The following is a 21,565-nucleotide window of genomic DNA, read 5'->3' as shown; positions in this document are numbered from 1 at the left end:
CCTGCACTGATATTAAAAATGCTTTCTTGGTCCCTAGTTTCCATTCAGTTTCAAGCACCTCTTTTGTTCCTCAATGATGTTTCCTCTTCTTGTGTCCAGTGGGTGACCCTGACCACGGGCTGAGGCCCTTCCAGACTCATTTCCTGGCTGTCAGCACTTTCAGTGGGCTGTCCTACTAAGAGCACACACAGAGAAGCTGATGGCAACATGGGTCAGGACTGAAAGCGGGTGGTAGAGAAGGGACAGGAGGTCGCACGGTGAGACTGCTGTGTTTTGCAGCTGCTACTTATGCACACAGGTAAATCTGTTAATTGTGATTGACTGGCGAAAGAAAGGTCTGTTCCAATCAAAGCAGAAATCTTGGCAGGAGCATATGTCTTATTTACGATGATCTTTCTAGAAATTTTGGGCCGTAATGAACTATAAACCAGATTTCTTGCTCTCAGAACTAGCAGCAATTTTAAAGTATAGGCAATTGTTTCAGTCTTAGGCTTTTCACAATAGTTGCTTGAGTTAACTAATTAAAATAAAATGCCTTAATTTTAGTGTTTCAGAGTACTGTTGTATTTGTCAGGTAGGTTTGGAGACTGATCACAAATCCATCTTTTCTGTGGCAGACATTGCAGGAATAGTCTGACTTCACTGGTAGTCTTTAATTACTTCTTGTATGTGTTTCAACTAGCTTGAAAACTGCTAATTGTCTTTAATTGCCAAGTTTTATTTGTGTCCTCCAAACTGGAGGCAGAGTATAAATAAGTGAAGCTCATAATTATGCCTATTCTCTCTAACTCAGTCCTAACAGACAGTGCCCTTACCTGCTCATGGAGTCCTATCAAGACTGATGAGCAAAGAGGGTATCACTTTCAAGAAGTTTAAGCAAGTACTCCCGTAGGGTGATACATAAGGTACCCAGCTGGTCTCCTTGGGTAACTCTTGGCTCACTGTTTTGTTATTGATATGCACCCTTCCTGAAATCTGTAAACTCAGGGTTACCTGTAACAAAGAATTTACTACTAATACTTTAAATCAGAGAGTGGGAAAATGAAGGATTGTGTTGTTTTCTAAAGCGAAAGTTTACATTTTAAAAGCTGTTACAATCATGCCTTTAATTCCCTCATTACACATTACATACTTTTCCTCAGAGCCAACCTTTTTGGGCGCTGGGAGGAAGCATTATTTCACAGATGCCATTACATTTGGGGCAAAGATTTTAGGAGCCATAAGGCAGTGTACTTTACAACAGATTAAATAGAGAGCCTTGTAACAAGAGGCTAGTGCGCAATCTGGCCAGTTGGCAACAAAAAGGAAAAATTTAGTAGAAGAGAAGGGTAAGGGCATTTTAACTTGGAACATCTCAGTAGATGATGCAGTTGCTAGGTAATGTCTTTAATTTCTGGAAAAAGTCTTGAGGTGAAACCTAATCAATAAGGTAGATACAGTGTGATGTCATTTGTTGCCATGGTTTCTGAATTTAGCAGTCTGTTATCTGCAAATAATATTGATGGTTGCTATGCAGTTGAATATATTCATATTGTTGTTTTGCCATTATAAAGCTCCTTAATCTTGGCTAAAGCTTCAAAGAGCAGAGTGTCTAGGAGTTTAAAGGTTTTAATAGATAGGCTTGTATTACATCCTAAAATATCTTGAAATTTACTACCTAATAAACAACAGGCGTCAGCAGGAAGTGAACAAGGTTAACATTTTGGTGATTAAACTTCCACAAAGCAGTTGACATTTTCTAGTAAATTAATCTGCAAATTAAATATCTCAGTGGAATTAGTACTATGACTCATTATATGGCAGATCATGTAAAAAGGGGGTAAGCAGTCAATCCTCTGGATGATAATGCAGTCAAATATATGAAGTTGTAAATGGCTCAAAAGCTATCACAGCTTCTTGAACAATGTCCTTATGCTTCATATATCTTTTGCTGTTGAATGTTCCTCTTTACTGTGTTTGGGTTTTCCTAGAAAATATTTTATAGCAGTTTATGCTAAGCATCAGACAGCTGGACAGGATGAAAGGGAAATGAGACTTATTTTTCCTGATAGTTCTCAAAGTGACTGAAAAGCATTCTCAAGTTAGTCCTTTAAATCAAACACAATACTTCTTTTTGTATTCTATGGAGAAGATGTTAGTTTTAGTAGAATGCCATGTATCCTTTACTTGATTTATTGGCATCTCTTAACAGCAGTTTTTCTTGATAGTTTGAGTTATTGAAAGCATTTTGGAGGAAAAGAATGAAAAAGAGATGAAAAGACAGCTCAGTACAAGCTAGAGAAGGTAACATGGGGTGATCTGAAAGACGAGGAGATTTGTAGAAGTACAAAATGTTCAGTACCCAGCCGTGAAACATTTTAAAGGAGGGGAGGGCCCATTGAGCAAAGTAGAAAGAGAAAAAAAGGTAGAGAGAAAAGCAGAAAAGAAAAAGGCTGATGGAAGAAAGAGGAACTATTTTTATTGGAGTGAGAGAAGAGGAGAGGAGAGGAAGGGTGGAAAAAAATTCAGATGATGACTTGCTGAATTTTAGGGTTTTTACATCTTTGGAGTGGCATTTCCCATGCTGTCTAGTTTTTCTCTTTTTCCCCAACGTGTTCATCCTCCTCCTCCTCTTCCATTTCCACTATTCTCTGCCTTAACAACCCATTTCGATAGAAAGTATTTTGCCACCTTCTTTCTTGTCTTCTTTGCACATCTCTCCTCTGTGTGGTGACATTGACTATCACATTTCTTTTGAACAAAGAAATAATCGCCTTTGTAGTCCTACTTGTCCCCTTAATATTGTGAGTGAATTTTCAAGGGTGTGCCCCCAACAGGAGACCTGAGGAAGATGTCACCAGGAAAAGCGAGGCATACGGCTAAAATCCTGCTCTTGCAAAGTGGACAGGGGTGATCTTGATGGCTCTCCTCCTGGAGCTCCTCTAGAAATTCCCTGTTGGCTGTGCAGAAACACAATAGCAGCCTTCAAGGAGTGTATCCTCAAAGCACTGCTACTGAGAGGGGGCAGATGGAGGAGACATGCCGGCTTGATGATGATAGCAGATGTCAACAAGTTAACAATCTGAAAAGGAAACTAGCAGCACAGCAGTGCTTCTTACCCAAATGTTTAAAGAGAGGGAAGAGAGGGGGGGAAAAAAAAAAAAGAGAAAAAAGAAAAGCAATATGGAAAAGAAGACACAAATCAGGAGTGCTGATCAGCAAGAGCTGCAAAAGACTATCTGATGCTAAATCTGTAAAGTGGTGCTGTTGAGTGGATTTATCTAAAGAAGTATTTCACTATTAGGCTGTCACAAAGGAAGAGCATTTACTTCAGATGCCATATGCCAACTGTGCAATTAAGCTTCCAGTCATACATGCCATGTGTACTAAAGCGGGGGGCAAGTCTCAGCCATTTGCAATTGCTCTTGCATAATGCTTGCTTTTACGATTCTAGATATGCAGTTGCTTGCGCTGTTGTGAGAGTTCTGTTGTTTAAGATAACATTCTTATCTTTTATTTCTCCAGGGTTTTTATATTAGGGATATTTGTTTTCTGTGTTGTTTTTTTTTTTTTTTCCTGTCTTAAGGAAAAAATAAATGTCAGACTTTTAAAAATGCTCTTTACATTATAAAGCAATGCAATTTTAAAAATATTGAAAGAAACATACATTTTCTGTCTGATTAAAAACCCATACACCTTATTATACGAGGGACAGCTTGGTACTTCATACTAGTGAACAACTTCATAAAACATACATGGAACAGTAGTGGAAAGTCTCAGGTATCTTTAAAAAATAATGTCGTAATTTGTGAATTTTTGCTGGTTTTTTTTAGGCCAAATTTTTATAACAACAGCCATTGCAAGATACTGATTGTAGGTGACGAGCAGACATGAAACTTTAGGTACTTTCTCCTAAAGGAAAAGGATGAGAGAGGCTGTACACAGCAAAGTCCCCAGAGCCACCATGATGCTCCCTGCATTCCACACGCCTTATGAAGCCCTTCAACCTGTTCCCAGCCCTTTCGCATGGGACTATGATGGCCCAGTGTCACTGAGCACTTAACACAGATTTGGAGTAGGTGTTCCAAACATGATATGGAAATTAAAATAAAAACAAGTGTATCAAAATAAACCATTAGTGAAAGCATCCTGACTTTTGAAGCCACATATGGGCCTAAGGTGACATAATGCAACCTGGAACAAAAAGTTATCAGCTATAGATACAAGTCTTCTAAGTGTGTGATATAATCACATGGTAGTAGTTAGTTGGTTGCACTTACTTCAACTCTGTTAATAATGATGAATGTAGTAGCTGATACAGTTATTGCAGTGGAGAGGTGCCTAGTAAGACTACGGAAAATACAGATATTTAACCAAATTACATACTTTAGCTACTGTTGGTGCTATTGAAATAAAAATCTCAGTGCTTGCTGCTAACAGTTCGCTTCAGTGTACAAAATTCTTGAAAAAAATCTTAAAAAATCCAAAGTTTGGAAATCACTTTAGATTTATTAAAGCAATTTTCATTTCATTTTATGTCTATATGATTCAGCTGAGCTCTTCTCTGGAGCTTTTGTATCTTTACTTGAGGTCTTGGGTCAGTCATGCTGCAAATTATCTCTTTTTATGAGTAGACTTAAGGCATGTTTGTTTTCTGTGTATTGATTTAGAAACAGAAAGTTAGTTCCCAACGCAAATCCAAACCAGTAGTTGTTCTTGTAATAGCTGCAGTACATTTTTTTTTTCTTGTGTATGAGATAGATGCACAAATTTATTTTTCACAATGTACTGAATAAAAAAAAAGTGCTTGTTGCTTGAAACTTGTGTGGAAAACCCAATTTTCACCGGAAGATGTCCACAAAAACAATCCCCCTACCCCAAATCCCCAACAGCCTAATGGAGTAATCCTGTGCCCACTAAGAAAAGAAATCCTTTGTAGTTCTTGTAGCTTCACTTCAAATACAAAAACATCAATATTCCCCTCTGATGTTTCAAATGTAACAGAGTTGCTGTGCAAGATGTCTTCTACTGCGCTGTTGGCTTTCTGTCTTTCCTGCAAACACTCAGAGGTGCAGAGCACAGCAGAGCCAGGATGCCACACTACTGATCTCTTACACACCTCTGCTCCTATCACTGTTCCGCTCACCAGGAATGAACTAACATACCTGCGATAAAGGTTGGCATGTTGTGATGAGCAGAGCAGCACAGTGACCTTCCTCACTCTGCAGCTACAGCCAAGCACCCTGTCCAGAGGACAAACCACATTTAAAGGCTCTGATGTTCTACATTTCTCTGAGATGATAACATAGGATTTCAGTCCAGAAAAGAGTGCTCAAGTCCAACAATAGAATTAAATTTTTCATCTAGATGTTGAACTCCTTTTGGTGAAGAGGTATCACCAGAGTTACGCTAGCCCATCTAGCTCTTTTGTCACAAAACTTCAGACATGTTGGAGCACTGGAGACAAACAGAACTGTACTGATATAAGGTCATAAAGCTTTTTTAGAAGAGGAAAATTTATTGCTTTTTCCCAACATAACTAGAGGTTGCAGATGACATTCCTCCTATCTTACAAGTAGAACACTGCTCACACTTGCCCAAAACCCTTGTAAGAAACTAATCCTTGGATTTTCATAGTTTGCGTGAGATCAGCGGGATATTACAGAATTATAGAATGGTTTGGGTTTATTCAAGTGTTTAAAGAGATTCTAAGGATGCGTTTGCACATACTAAAGACACTTCCTAAGGCTCCCTTTTTCTGGCACCTGATAAACCATCCAACCAACCAGGTCCAAGAACTACCAGCATTTTAAAAGCCAGGTATCCCTCCACATAAAAAAAAACAGTTTATTTTTTTTTTTATCTAATCAGTACAATATTTTTATATGGAAAAAAAAAATTACTTATGAAAAGCCATTCTAGGTGTGGGAAGTAATTTCAGGCCATTGTGAGACTAGGACATGCAAAATAAACTGAGAAGTCTGTAGTTGTTTTCTGTTGGAGTCTATAAATTTCTCCACATTGATCAAGCTCAGCTGGATTACACTGCTCTTAATGCCTCAGACTGAGCAAAAGGCATGATGAGATTGTCCACCCTATTTTTGGTAAGTGCTGCATTTTGTTTGCTCATTTTGTGGTACTCTTTATTCCCTTTACCAGTATTTTTTCCCTCTGCCACTCGGTCAGTGAATTTTCCTTTTTCTTTCCTGAAGCTGTTGCATCCTATCTATTACTTTCTTGTGGAGGCAGAGAGTGCAGCACAGCTGTTTGACATTGACAAATTTGGGCTATGTCCTTGAACACCACTTGCTCAAAAACAAAACACAGCAACTAGAACAAGATAAGGAAATACCAAAGGCAAAAATAGTAAAGACAACCAAAAAACTATAACCAATCCAAATGAAACATAAGGCGCCTGAACAGTGTATTGCTACCAATCGAATTAGATGGTTAAGTGTGTGCACTTCGCGTGTAACTTAGATTATAAAAGACTAATGCTGACTAACAATAAGGGTCTCTGGAACACCATCCACAGAGTCCATGTTTTTACTGCCACACTTCCTTAAATCACATCTGCTTCCCCCCACCCACTATGTCCCCTGAAACTTTGTGATCTTCTGTGCAAATTATCTCATCCCCCTTCTTTGATTTGCCATTTCTGAACATGATTTTAGATCATCTGTTCCCATCCAGCTTGAAATGGGTTCTGCTGGCAGAGAGACACAGCGGCTTTACTGAATGTGCTCAGGTTGCCTGAGATTGCTTGATAACAAAGAAATTGCCAATTTCTGACAGGTAATGCTTTTGAGATGTTAAGCCTGGGACAGCTGTGGGGCAGAAAAGTCCTTCCTAAAGGCACATTCTCTTCTATTTATGACTAGCCTGAAACATCATCTTTCTGAGGTACCGATGAACATGGTTTGCTTTTACCACAGTATCAGTGCAATTTGGCACTGTATTCCTTACACATTTTAAAAACACCCAACAACTTTATTTATTTGTTTTCATGTAGAAGATAAAAATTCAGCACCATGCACACAAAAGTTCTTTATGTTGTAGAGTTATAAACAAGAAAAGACAATGAAATACATCTTATTATACTCAGTGTTTATTTTTACATTGAAAGCTATTGCTGGTTCTTCCTGATATTTCTGCTGGCAATAACAGGGTAAAAAGTCTTTATTACACAAATTATATACTTCTAGCACAATGTTTTAAAACGAAAATTACCTGTGTAAAAGAGACTTTCAGTTGGTCTATATAGGCAGCTGGAAATTGGTTTCAATGCATGCAGCAAATGGTCACAACAATTTGCACGGGAGCAGGTTTAATATAAGTCTAGGCACTCTTTACTTTAGTAATGCTTTCATAAACGTTGGACAAGAGGAATGAAAAAATACTATAGTAAATGGTGAATAAAATCAAAATCTAAATGCTTAAGGTATGAATTTTTAGAATTCTAGAATCAGTTATCTAACAAACTTAAGTGTTTTAGTGTTTTAGCTCCCTTTAAAAATTAAAACCTCCACCCTAAGCTTTTTTCAGTCTTCAGGTAATAACAATTATCGGTAATAAGTTAATACCCCTGTTGACATCAATGGGAGAAAAGAGTGCAAGGAAATACTAGACTGTAGCCAGATAGAAGTCTTGTAGAATGATTCTATTTTGGGAATCTTGCATTGCAATAACTAGGTTAAGCTTTTCAATGCTAATAGCTAATACCAACTCCATCATAAAGCTTGCTTCCTCTGAAGTTATCAGACGATGACGTTTACTGTCCCTGTTTAGCGAGGAGAGGAAGCCACTTGCTATAAAATGTCTGAGTTTAACTTGTTTGTTTTTACTCATAAAGTTCAGCTCTTGCACAGACAGTTGAGAAAGTGCAGAATGTTATTGTTCTTCTGTGTTTAATTGTTTCTGTATGCCCTGGAATTTAAGGAGAATTTAGGATGTGTTTGGCAGTAGCTTTCCCTCTATAATCAGGTTGCTATGGTAAACCTATTATTCTAGACAAAGAAAGAGTATGTTTAGTAAAATGCTGATCCCTTTTCAGTATAATGTGAGCTTCAAATTACTTTTGAATGGTTCAATTTGTATGGTAAGTATTATCACAATAACTAAGAGAAGAAGGTCAGAGGATAAGGTGTGGCTTCTGTTATTTCAGTAGCAGGTACATCTGACGAAGTACTAGTATGGCTGGAGAAAGGTTACCCTGCAAATATCTTATCCTGGTTTTCCCAGGGAAGCAACCTGAAATTTACTGTTACAGAATGTAACTTTTTGTTTTTATCTATATGGTGATAAACTGAGCCTTGGAGGTTTACATTTGCTACATCCTACATCGTTAGCTGTTCCGAAGCAATAGGACTTTAATTCTCTGTTAAATTATCTCCTCAGATTGAGCCCACTTTATGTAATCTAACCAAAATCTCAGTAATTTTAGAGGTAAAATATCCTTTTTAAGCCAGTACAAAGTTGCAATTATTTAGTGCCACCAGTAAATTCACTTCTCGTGTTCCTAATGCTGATTTTGTCACATTTGTAAAAGAAAAACAGTGATGAACTAGCAATTTGAGTATCCATTTCAGGAGCAGTGTACTAAACTACTATAACTGTATCTTTGACTATTTAAAAATAAGGAAATAGTTCAGAAAAATCATTTTCCAGAGCACTTACTGACTGAGATTTCTGTCCATTTTCAAGATACTTTTAGTTATGCTGAGGTCTGCAGATTTAAATCACACCCTGAACTTAGGTGGGAGCCAGCCAAAATAAAATATGAGGCACAGATATCAACAAGGAATTTGGGCTTTTTGAATGTATGTATTGGTGTTTTATTCATTAGCTAAGATGAGAAGTTTGATAAAGTAGGGCTTAAATCCCCTTTGTGCTTGATTTTGAGAAGACAACTTCAGCTTGTATCTCTTATATGACAAAAATGTGCCTTGTCTGACTAGGGATGGGATATTCCTCAAGATTTTTGCTGCTGAACTGTTGAGCATTAACTCAAATGATAAATATTAATTGCAGCAGGGACTGAGAGGAACCTGTTCCCATTCCAGTGCAACTGCCCAGCAACTGGGCTCTCAGGTCATTCTGACTTATTAAATTAAGCATTACAGAAGGTAATGCTTAATTACAGAACATGCAGGAGCCTCATTACAGAACCTTCCTTTGCTCGTCCCTCTGGAGGATTTTCCATCCCTGCTGACTCCTCTCTTCAAAGCGACTTGCTTAAACTGATTTTATTGTCCTTCAGGCATCATCCTTATTATAGTATTAGCTGGCCAGGATACCACTGTCAAAGATGGTTCTTTTGTTTATTTTGTAGAGTCCTCACAACACATGAGTCCTGTTCATCAGGTACCTCATCTGCCTATGGGTGACTGACTGTGCTTTTGGACACTGTGATGTGACATTTTTGTAAAAGTAGCCAGGTTGTCTAAGGTGGATGTATTGAAAGAGACTGTGAGAGCCCCAAATAGTGACAAGTTGGACTCATTAAAAATCTCTGTATATTTAAGTACTAAGGAATTATTTTTTCCCGTTTCTAGTGTAGCTGTCCTTGGCAAATAATTATAGCTTACAGAATGCAGGCAGATAACATCAATCATTCTGTAGACAATCACATCTTAAATGTTGACATGATTAGAAATTCAACTGTATTTCATGATGTGGTAGATACACCTCCTATAATAAGTTTCTTTCTAGAACAAATGTCCTCATATAACTGCCAATGCAACATAGTTTTTGAACTATGTGTATTATAAAGGTATCATAAAGTATTTGCTGTTATTTCTCTCTATTAGCATGTCTGTTTTAAGATTCTTGCACTTGAAGTTGATCATAAAATGTCCTTCTAGATTGAATCCTAGCACATAAAATGTCAGCTTGAAAGTGCAATGGGCATTGCATAGGCAGATGAAGAGTATGGCAGCTATAAAATGAGCTGGGAATTTTTTCCATAAGTAATAAGATCCCCCTCTCTCCCCACTCCAACTTAATTAGACTGGGTTTTTTTGAAAAACAAATGTAAAAAATTTAAGTTAGAAGTTAAAAATAAAATAGATAAAAAATTATCTGGCCGTGTGTTGACCTCGAATTTTTTGTTGTTACAAAACCTAGAGTTAGAAAAGCGCCGCTAAGGTTGTCTTTAACAGTCCTTTCCCATTTCAGCAAATGCCAAAAAAAATTGCCCATGCTGAACTATTTGGTTACATAATGAAAGGCTGCACTTGGAGGAGATTTTTGCTTTGTAGCTATAGTTGCTCCTACTGTAAATTTGGGTTCTGCAGTTAGTGGAGCAGTGTCCAGGCCCAGGCTGAGTCTCAGTGATGCTGTGATTAAATTAGATTGAGAGGAACAAAGTTTTCTGCATCCTAATCCGTGTCTCTGGTGGCTCTTTTTTTACACATGATATGTTTTCCCAAGCTCATCAAATGTATTACTTTGATCCATGGTTTGTGTCATAATTAAAGGATTCTCACAGTAGCATTGCGTTAAAACAATTTTAAAAATATGGAGGCAAAACTCTTAGAAATTAGGAAATAACAAAACCAATGTTACTCTGAACTGAATTTGTCTCATATATGTGCAATGTAAGACTGTCCTTGGTCGTATTTTTCTTTCATATCTGACCATTTAATACTCACTGCTCTGAGGGCTTTAGAGTGGAAGATCTGTGGGAGTTGTCTGTTCTCCGTTTAAGCTCTGGGGAGTTGTCCTGTGAACAGGCTGATGGAAGGGAAGACTCTGACAGAGGCTATGCTTTTGACTTCTATTTTCTCAGGTCTAGACAAGAAAAATTATAGGGGTTTTTGCTTTCGAGATGGCTGATGGAGTATTTGAAAAGTTATGTTTCTATATGAATGAAGAGTACCTTAGATAGCCCTGTGCATAGACTATTTAATTCTAATCACATTCATTTTGGAGTTTCTGAGGTGTGTGCTAAATATTTTAGATCAATTACAGAGGTTAATTACACAGTTAAACATGTGCCTTAGCTCTGTTATGCAAAGCTGAGATATGAAAAACACACAATGCCGATGATTGCTTATTGTTGCTGTTTCCACTAAGATATAAGTGATATTCTTTGCTTCTGGTTGCCATGAAGGAGAGATAGTTTGGGTTGTTTTTTTTTTCATAGTGTTTATGTGTGCAGTTTAATTAATACAGAGTGACTTGTAGTTTGTCTTTGCGGAGTACAGTGTAGAATAAATTTGCTTTTTTCTTTCATTTACTTTACTTTACTGAAATAATGACTCTAACAATTGTTTACTCTTACAGGGAGATGTGAATGCGGCCAATGCACTTGTTTCCCTCCAGGAGACAACAGAGTTCATGGCAAAAACTGTGAATGTGATGATCGACAGTGTGAAAATGTGGATGGCAATGTCTGTGGGGGTATGCATTCACTTAATATAATATAACGTAATATAACGTAATATAACATAATATAACGTAATATAACATAATATAACGTAATATAATGTAATATAACGTAATATAACATAATGTAATCTAATCTAATCTAATCTAATATAATATAATATATCTTGAATGTTTATAACTGTTTTCCCCTTGATTTTATAACATCATGTCACTATAGACTATTGGCATAATTGATTAATTACAATAGATTATAGATTTTTTGTAGGAAACAAGCTCTATAGGTATTGAATATGTTAGTGAATATTTATGTTAAACTTCAGAAACACTAACAATGAAGTAGATTAAATACACATAATAGTATAAATGTAAGTGCTGTAGTATATCCCAGATTCCATCAGTGTTCATTACAGAAGAATATGGACACTTAAAGAAAAAACAGAAAAATCAAACTAACTGTACTGTACTCTCTGTTTAGTACAGTTGATGTTTTACTGTTATTACCTAAATGTAATAATGACCAGCAATACTTCTGAATATTTCATATTCACTGACAGTGATATGTCTGTTTTCTAAAAAAGTAGTAAAACTATATTATTAACGAATCTAACATGCTTGAGATACATTGTCATAGCAATTTTACATGCAGATGGTTTATATTAATGTTGACAGTGGAAACCTCACTTTTTGATTTTTCAGTAACATATGTTGGTGTTAACAGTATTTCAAGTTAGTTTTAGGTATGTAAAAGCATACATACCGTATAGTTTTTTAAAAGCAGGTGCGTAGTATTTGTCCTAAATGCTCTCTTTCTATATTTCATTTGCTTTATTTTTAAAATGATTCTTTGATTCTTAATATTAACAAAGTAGTTTGTATGAACAATGACACATTTTATTGTATTTCTTATTTCTATGTAAGAAAAAAAACATATTGCTTCATAATGTTTGTGTACATAAAAAATTCAGACTACAGGGAATATATCTTCAAGGTCTCTAACATGCAGAATGTAGACATATATGGAAAATTCTATTTTGAATGTCTAAACAACCATACTAATAGTTTATAAAATTCAATAATATGAATGTGTAGAAAAAGAATAATTTGAAATTTAATTTTGTATAAAGGACATAAAAGCACTGAGAAACTAGGTCATAATTGTTATAAATTAAGTAGTTGGGAGACAAAATTAATAATCTTCTGTGGTTAAAAATATCTTTTACATTTAAGTAAATCATATTTTCTATTATTTGATGACAATGCTTCAATGTTAATACTGCTAATTATAGTGCACATTTTGGAAATTATAGACAAAAATTCCATTCTTCCTTATTGGGACAGGCACAGTGATAATTTTAAATTTTGTTGCTGGTTACAGTATCTCACACTTAAATGAATAGTCACATCAATGCTTGAGCCAGCGACCGATTTTTTACTGTGCAGGAGACACTCTAGGTCACACTATTACCTGAATAAACTCTCCTCTTTAGTTTAAATAGCTTTGTCCAAACAGAATGGCAGAAAATAATTAATTAATTTTAAACCCATATGCTTTAAGCTTATTTTCCTAATTTTGAAATAAGAAATAAAAAGGACAGCCAGCTCATGAACTTTTGAATCAGTTGTAGTCTCAAGATCAACTTTTCCACTTTCATTCAAGCTGATAGTTTAGTTACTAATGATTCTCTGCAGGTGAAAGGAATTAGATGGGAAAATGCAATTCAAGTGACTCTGCCCTGCTTGAAATTGCACTGCACAGCATCTGTTGACAGGACTTCAGAAGGCCCACCCTGTGATTTTTACTGTTCAGGGAGCTGAGCTTATTCCTAATTCTTTCCCCCAAATCATAGAATAAGCACCAGATCAGGAATCCTGTTGTCCTGGGCTTTCTTGTAAGCAAAGGGAGATGATGAAGCATGGCATAAGGTGATAATTAAATCCACCAGGATCTGAGCTGACCTCTGAAGTGCCTCAAGGGAGACTAGAGCATCTTTGCTCACTCACAGCTGTCTGAACTTGGTGAGATGAAGCTGGTCTCTAGAGTTTTAGTCTTCCCAATTAGAAGTCATGCCACTACTAATACCATCCTCTAAAAATTGTTGGATTTCTGTAGTAAATCTGTTGGGATTTCAGTGGAAAATAATTGGGAGATTATTTTTTCATATTCTTCGTATTTTGTTTCTTGTTCTGTCTGTTGTATTTCTAAATATAATTTGAGATTTTAAAAATTATTCTAGATTTAGTTGTAATTTACTCCTTGAAGCAGGTTCCTATATTATTATTATTGCATGATTCCATCTGTGTTTGCTCTTTTACAACAAAGAACAGAGTTCTCCTCCCTCTGTTTTCATGCCACATAAGTGTTTCTTTGTTTGCACTAGTCTAGTTCTTCCATGTGAGGTGTGCTGAGATTCAAATTAAAAAACATAGATGTCTTACTAATCAGTCAGTTCTATTCCATACACCAATTTTCCTTCTCTTGGCAGCTAGAGTTCTGGAATGGCTCGTTCTCTTCTTTCCCCTCTCTCTCCTTCTCTTTCCTTCCTTATTTTTCCTTTCTTTTTTTTTTTTTTTCCCCCTCCTTTTTTTTACTGCTGGCAAACCCTGAAACCTTATTTTCTTTGACCGCCCAGTGCCCATCTGTGCTTCTGATTCATCTACTTCAACAGGCCAACCCCTATTTAAGGCAGCATCTATTTAGTTGTAAGAACTAGGTACAGAAATATTTCACTTTAGAGAGTCTCCATCCATTGCAGCTTTCTGTTCACTCACCATTTAGCAAGTGAATTAACTCCACCTTCCCTCATCTTCAAACTCATAATGTGAGCCATTTACCCCTTATGCCTTTTCTATGACTTAATCTTTCACTGTGGCTTCCACCAACTTTTTCATTGAAATGCTTTTTCCCATAGTTTCTGACCAAATGTAGGAATTTCTGTCATTGATAACCTTTTCAGAGCCACAATAGCCTCCGATGTTACTGATAGCTTGTTGTGGTTTAGCCCTAGTCACCACACAGTTTCTCGCTCCCCCTCCCCCTCCCCAGTGGGATGGGGGACAGAATTAGGAAGAAAGGAAAACTTGTGAGTTGAGATGAAGACAGTTTACTAGAATAGAAAAGAAAAATGACAATAATAACAATATAAGGATATTAATATATACAAAATTAACAATACACTATTTCTCATCACCCGATGTCCCAAAGACCAATGCAGCCCATCCCAAGCAGCAATCATGGAAATGAAACCAAAGAGCAAGAAAAGGAGCAAAAGAGAGCAAGCAAGGTAGAGGGAATGATGCCAGCGAGCAAGCAGAAGAGACGAGAGATGGAGGGATTGATGCCCCCCTTCTCCATGGGCAACCCCCACTTATACACTGAGCATGACATTTATGGCATGGAATACTCTCTTTGGCCAGCCTGGGTCAATTATTCTGTGTCTTTCTCCCAGCTTCCTGCATCTGCACATTAGCGAGACTTGGAAAGGTGGACAGTGTCCTTGGTCTCATTAGCAACAACTCGTATCATCAGGGTGTTTATCAACATCCTTCAGATCCAAAATCCAAAGCACATTGGCTACTGAGAGGAAAATTAACTCCATCCCTGCTGAAACCAGGATATAGCTTTAGCCCTACTCTTTAGTAATTGTCAGATGTTTTGCTTGGTTATCACTTTCTATCCTGATACCATTTTGAATGTTTCCTTTGATGTACAGTATTTCTCATCTCTCCCTTTTTAGGAGATTCCACCAATTTTAACCTTATTTTCTTTCCTCTCTTGCCACTTACCTATTCACAGAACTTCTTTCATTGATTTTACTCTAACGGCACACACATCTCTCTTCCTTTTGGATTTGTCCATGCTTCCATCTCAGCCTGAACCTCTTAACACCTCTGCTGAGCTCCTTATTCCTTCCTCTTCCTACTCCTCTTTTCATTATTATTTTTCTACCACTGTTTCTACCTAGGCAATCACTGTCAGGACAGAAGCTCTTGCTAGTAGCTCTGGCTTCAGAGAATTGTAAGCTGGACTGTCTTAATGTGCAGGGTCTGACAGTGAGCACTGAGTGCCTGTAAAGCACAAGGAAGGAACACTGGTGTTTTCAGATTAAATGCATGCTGAAATGAGAAATGTGAATGACAACCTAAATGACTTGAATAAGAATTGTACTGGCCTTCTCTGACCAGCAGGGATTGATTAATAGCTTGCTTTCCAGACCAGCTGTCCCTGTGATGGTAGAAAGAGATGAGGCAAAAGATATGATAAATTAGGGTACAACTGAGTGAAACCCTATTACCATGTTTCTGCATGATTGTAGTGAGTCATTCACTTAAAAATTCAGCTGTCCATCATTAGAGTACCAGGAATAGAGACATTACATCTCCACAAAGACAGAGGTTGCAGGAGGACTCAGCATAGATTCCACAGCACTCTGCTATTGGAAGTGGATTCATAGAATCATAGAAATCATAGAATGGTTTGAGTTGAAGTGGACCTTTAAAGACTGTCTAGTCCAACCCTCCTGCCATGGGCAGAGACGTCTTTCACTGGATCAGGTTGCTCAAAGCTCTGTCCAAACTGACCTTGAAGACTTCGAAGGACAGGGCGTCTACAGCTTCTCTGGGCAGCCTGTTCCAGTGTCTCAACACCCTCATAGTAAAAAATTTCTCCCTAATGTCCAGTCTAAACCTACACTATTTCAGTTTAAAACCATAATCCCTTGTCCTATCACTACAGGCCTTGGAAAAAAAGTCTTTCTCCGTCTTTCTCCATCTTTCTTATGAGCCCCCGTTAAGTATTGAAAGACAGCAGTAAGGCCTCCCTGAAGCGTTCTCTTCTCCAGGCAGAACAAGCCCAACTCTCTTAGCCTGTCCTCACACGAGAGGTGTTCCAGCCCTCTAACCATTTTAGTGACCCTTTTCTGTATGCAGGATTCCAGGTGGGGTCTTACAAGAGCAGAGTAGAGGGGGAGAATCACCTCGCTCAACCTGCTTGCCAGGTCCATCCTTTGTCTTTCTCTTCCTTTGTCTGTGCCTCTGCACAGAGATTTAATATGCTGTGGCTGGAGAAGGTGTCTCATGCAGCCTTTTTGAAATTGGTGTGTTCTATGTAAAGGTCCATTCCCTACAGTTCAGTTTTTTTCAGTGTTGTAAGGTTTGCCCACATGTTGATCTACCGTAATATTTAACATCATGGGTTTTTTTGCTTTACTTGTTTCTTTGAGTCTTTCTTGTGCAAGTTAAGTTTTTTTTTGGTGCACATACATGTCCAGAGAATCACAGGTTTGCCAGCACAAGTTCTTTCTTGGCATCGTTATATCAACTGATGGTCACCACACTTGATATTTACTTGTCTTGTATCCTGTTGAGAGATACCTCTCGCTCTCCTCTGAGGTTATGGTTATGCTGCTAGCTGCAGATGTGTGCTGAGCTTTCAAGTGTTGTTTGTTCCCCTACTGTGTCCTTTCATGTGTTTCAGTGATGTCATCACTGGCTGCTCCACCTCACTGGGCTGACTGTTGTCCATTATGTTCTGTTCTCTTTCAGGATGAGGGCAGGGAGACAAAAAGAATTCAGGACAACAGTAAAGATCAATTTGAAATTGATTCAATAAGGCTCTTAACTCCATTCATTTTGATTTGTTCTCTGGTTCATTAATGTCCTGGCTGTGAGTTCTTGTCACAGCAAAGTAGCAACCATTGAAGGAATAGAACAGAAACCCTTTTGTGTCTTCTGCATGCTACTGGTTGGTGCAGGATTATGCTACTTAAAAACCCTACAATAAAAACAAACCCAACAAAAATAGTAAAAACAATTGTTTGAAGCTCCTCAGAAGTTCTTCACTAGGGCTACTAGCAAAGGTTGAAATTCGTAACAGGCAACTCATAGCAAGGCACTTACATATTTCTAGGGAGGCTACCATTTTGTTTTATGTCAGTGTTTCAGTCTGTACTTCATATAGTGGGTCACCATTTAGATAATCAGCTTTGATGAGACCTTTAATATTTAGTCATGGATGTTTGCACTGTCCTGAACACTAACAAATAGCTCAGCCTCTGGTTATCCTATTAAGCCAGTTCTTTGACTGGTGATGATAGAGTACTTTGAGAAGTCCGTTTTTAAAATTTTCAAGTGAACAAATTAATTTTTATGACTTTTTAACTGTTTGTTTTGGCCACGGCACATCAAAATATAATCCTAACACTGTAGGGAATCCAGTTGTGTAATAACATGTCACATCAAAGAGCAAACACAGCTATCTTTTTTGTTTGTTTATACCAATGCCTTTTGGTAAAAGACATTAGTTCTTATTAGTCTGAGATTCTGATTGTAGTATAAAGGCTTGTAAAAGCTGGAAGAGCTGATTTATTATTGGAGGAAATACACAGGTAATTAATATTACCCTCCTTACTCAGGTCTGCCTTCACACCTTTCTCTCTAACTGTAGGAAAGCAGTGCAGCAAAACCCTACATGAGCCTTTATGGGAGGGGAAGTTAATGGGTTTTTTTTATAAAATCCCCAGGTAAATTAATTTTTCACCACTCAGACACATCTTCTCATTGATTTCATTCCCTTGTATTCTCACACCCACATAGAAGCATCCAAGTGTCTGGATTTAAGTAGCTTGGTCAGAATCACTTGTGCGTGGCACCGAAGATGGACAAGAGATGCTGTCCATCAAGTTCTCAGTAGGTCTTTTTGTTTAATCTTGACTGACAACAACGAACTGGTGTTTAGACATGTTTTTTACATCATTTAGGACACAATTAGGATGATCCTTTTGACTCACGATTTTTCTTACTTTCATCTCTGTAGGTTTCAGGCAAGTCTGGTGCCTGTTGTCTGTACTTCCTTATTTTTGGCATTCTTAGGACAATGCTATTCTTGTTGGGCTCACAAGGAAAGGAATGACACAAGTTATATGTTGTGTCTGTGTTGGCATCCTTTGTTGGCACATGGGCTTCTGCTGACGTCATCGTGAAATTCATCATACCATTGTTTTACAAGAGTGCAGACCTGGTTTTGACAAAATAATACATTGTTCAGTTTTACTGATGAGAATGTCTTGTTGGTTATCAATTCAGGTCATGTTTTTAACCTCATTCTGGTGTTTCTTCTGGTGCTTACCTACACATTTCGTCTCATACATCATTCACACCACTCTTAAGATTTCCAATATAAGTCTCTATGTATTGGCAGAGAACAAAGGAAAAGCTGTGGTTTATAAAGCGCACATGTACTTAAAGCCACAATCCCCAGCTTTATGATGTTTTGAAATTTACAACAGAGACAGAAGCTTCCACATCACATTCTTGCAAATATTGAAGCATTCTAGGATTGCATAGTCATCACCAGGATGTACAATGGAAATCCTTCCTCTCCAAAGGCTGATATAACTTGCCCCTAATTGCCATGCCCCTTTGAATATAACATTTTCATTACTATTGAACCAAGCTAAATAATTTCATTCAGAGGAAGTTCTACCTTTCTTTCTTTTTTTTTTTTTTAAAAAAATAGGCTTTATTATACAATAAAGATATATAATAGAGATTGTGAATTCTATTTTATGGAAGTTTTAGGTCCACACTGCAGAAATCATGATTGACATTTTTTTTTTTCATCTGTTCACTGAAGCAGAAACATGATATTTTCACATAGCATGTTCTTACAAGGACCAATAAGACCATGACTATAAAAATGAGAGAGTTATGATTAGTGATATGGTTCATTAAGCAAAGCTAAGTATTAATGTTATACTGCAGTTGCTGTCAGACAATGTCCTCATTTCTTGCACTAATGTTACCTCACAGAAACAGAAGTATATAGGACATTTATGGAACTCTCTAAAACACCTGAAATACAAACTGAGAGAGAAAAATAATACCAACCTATCTCCCAGCTGAAGACAGCTTTTGGCACTTACTGGTCTGAAAATTCAGAAACATGAATTCAACTCTTGACTCTACCATGGCTTCTCAGACTACATTGGACATAATTTCAAAGTCTTCATTTGCTTAAACTTAGGCACCTCGTATGATTTCTGACGCCCAAGGATACCCTGCCACCTGTCCCACCTTGGCTCCACAGGGACACAGGGATGCCTGCATAGCTGCTGCTGTCATGAGGATGTCCTTGGTATTTTAGGCTGTGTCAAATGGCACTAGTAATCTGAATTAAACCCATATTTTCTCCATGGTTCCTCTATGTTAAAACAATAGTTTATTTCCTGCCCAACAGATTTTTCATCTTTTCTATTTAAAAATCTTCAGAGAAAGGACCATATTCTTTTGACAGGAATATGAAATACATAAAATTTGTTACAGAATTCACTAGACATTTTTATACTATTTAATATATAATTTTTATTATGATATTTGTTATTGAAAAATGCAATTGATTTTCCTGGGGGAAAAAAGTTTAAACACATGTTACTGGGTAAAACGGGTACGAAAAAATTTGAAAATTACTGTATTAGCTAGTGGAGAAGTCAGAGTCTACCTGACGTAAAGCTAGTGTGATTTAGGGGTTTATTTTGACAACACTAAGTAAAAAGTTAATGATTCAGTGCCTCTGTCCTTGCCCTTAACTGCTTCATCCTAGCTCTAAGGTGCATCCAGGGGGAACAACAGATAAATTCAAAAGGATCAGTAGCTATTGAATTAGATACTAGAGTGACTCATGTAGCCAGTACAGATATTAATGTGCATGGTACATTCTGCATTAAATTAACTTGTTTTATGTAGCTAATTTTACATTCCTAATTTTTCTTTTAAATGCACTACAGATTTCTGTCCTGGTCACCCAGACGTCTGTGCAGGTGTATGAAAAGTTGAGACTTAACATAAATGCACAGAGAACATAGTTTGTTTAGCTTTTCAGATAGCATAAAATATAATTTAAGTTTTTAAAAAGCATTTTAATTGAATCTTTCTGTTGAAATGAGCAGTAAAGGAATTGCTAATGCATCAATATTTAAGTTGATTAATATATATTAATTTGCAGAACCAAAAAGGGCTTATATTTGGAACGTCATATATTAGGCTATAAATAGCCATTACACTATACCCAGGCTTCCCCTACGTTGAAGCCTGTGTAGTGTGGGCAGCTAAGGCCTGTCTCTGAGGAGACCATGCTCTGAAGACTCTAAGACACGTTCAAACCATGCTAACATCACTAGAAAGTCTGTTCCAATAGGCATCATACTTGTTTGAAATGCTGTTTCATTTCTCAAATGAATTTGTCACTATCAGCTTTTCTCTATGGTTCTCTCTTTGTCTTTCTCTGGTAGATTGAAAATCCTCATTCTAGTACCATCAAAGAAGGTAGTTCAGATCCTGCTGAAACACTTAGTTCTTATTTATTTTTATTTTTTAAAAAATATTTCCCCATTAGGCTAAGCAGATACAGATCTTTGAAGCTCTTTCAACAAGCTATTTTCTCTGCCCTTTGAATTCTTGCTTTGGAACTTTTTGGGATGTTTCCAAGTTTTTCAAACTCTCTTCAAACATGGATATCACAGTGAGCTCCAGGACTTTAATGTCCATCTCATCAATGCTGTAAATGTTTCTACTAATTTCTCTTCCTACTGGCTTCTCTCCTGTTACATGCATACAAGGATGACATTAGCCCTTTTCACTGCAGTGTTTCACTTTAAGTTTTTGTTGAGCCTGTTGTGTTGCTCAAACTGTAGCCGCAGTCCACTTTTATTAGACTTGAACTATACTAAGCGACCTATTCTGAAAATATAATAGACAATCAATATTTCACTTTGCATTTATATTAGAATCATAGAATCATAGAATTGTTTATGCTGGAAAAGATCTTAAGATTCCTCTAACTTCAGTTGTCACGACTGTTCCAGTCTTCCGACATTCTCCTAGTATTCAATACAAATAAAAATCAAAATCAGTGGTGCAGTAGTGTTTTTACCAAATCTTTTAGCATATTTTGGAAGGTTAATGAAGCCTACTCACCTAGAAATATTTCTCTCAGATAGATGTTGTTTAATATTCTCTTATGCTAATAATATAAAGTTCTTTATCATAATCCTTTAATTAAAAAATAGAAAATTTTGTTTCTATTTAAATACAGAGATAAATATTCGTTTCATTTACAGTATTGTTCTAAATCAGGGATCCTGCATTATGCTAAGACTTTTCATATTCCTAGCATATTTTAAAACTTCTAATTTTTCCTACA

The 21,565-nt window shown here is 37.0% G+C and overlaps 1 protein-coding gene across 1 annotated transcript in view; it reads left to right on the top strand.

Moving 5' to 3' along the window:
• Window positions 1–21,565, top strand: part of ITGBL1 (integrin subunit beta like 1) — a 136,309-nt gene that overhangs the window by 104,103 nt on the left and 10,641 nt on the right. Inside the window, exon 8 of the mRNA XM_086741301.1 lies at window positions 11,266–11,382. Within this exon, the coding sequence (XP_086597427.1) occupies window positions 11,266–11,382 (117 nt within the window). The remainder of the gene's footprint in view (window positions 1–11,265; window positions 11,383–21,565) is intronic.

Source organism: Chlamydotis macqueenii, chromosome 1, assembly GCF_036417535.1.
Source record: "Chlamydotis macqueenii isolate bChlMac1 chromosome 1, bChlMac1.mat, whole genome shotgun sequence".
Lineage (NCBI taxonomy): Eukaryota > Metazoa > Chordata > Aves > Otidiformes > Otididae > Chlamydotis > Chlamydotis macqueenii.
Note: the sequence above shows the minus strand (reverse complement) of the source record. Positions and strands in the feature narration are given on the sequence as shown.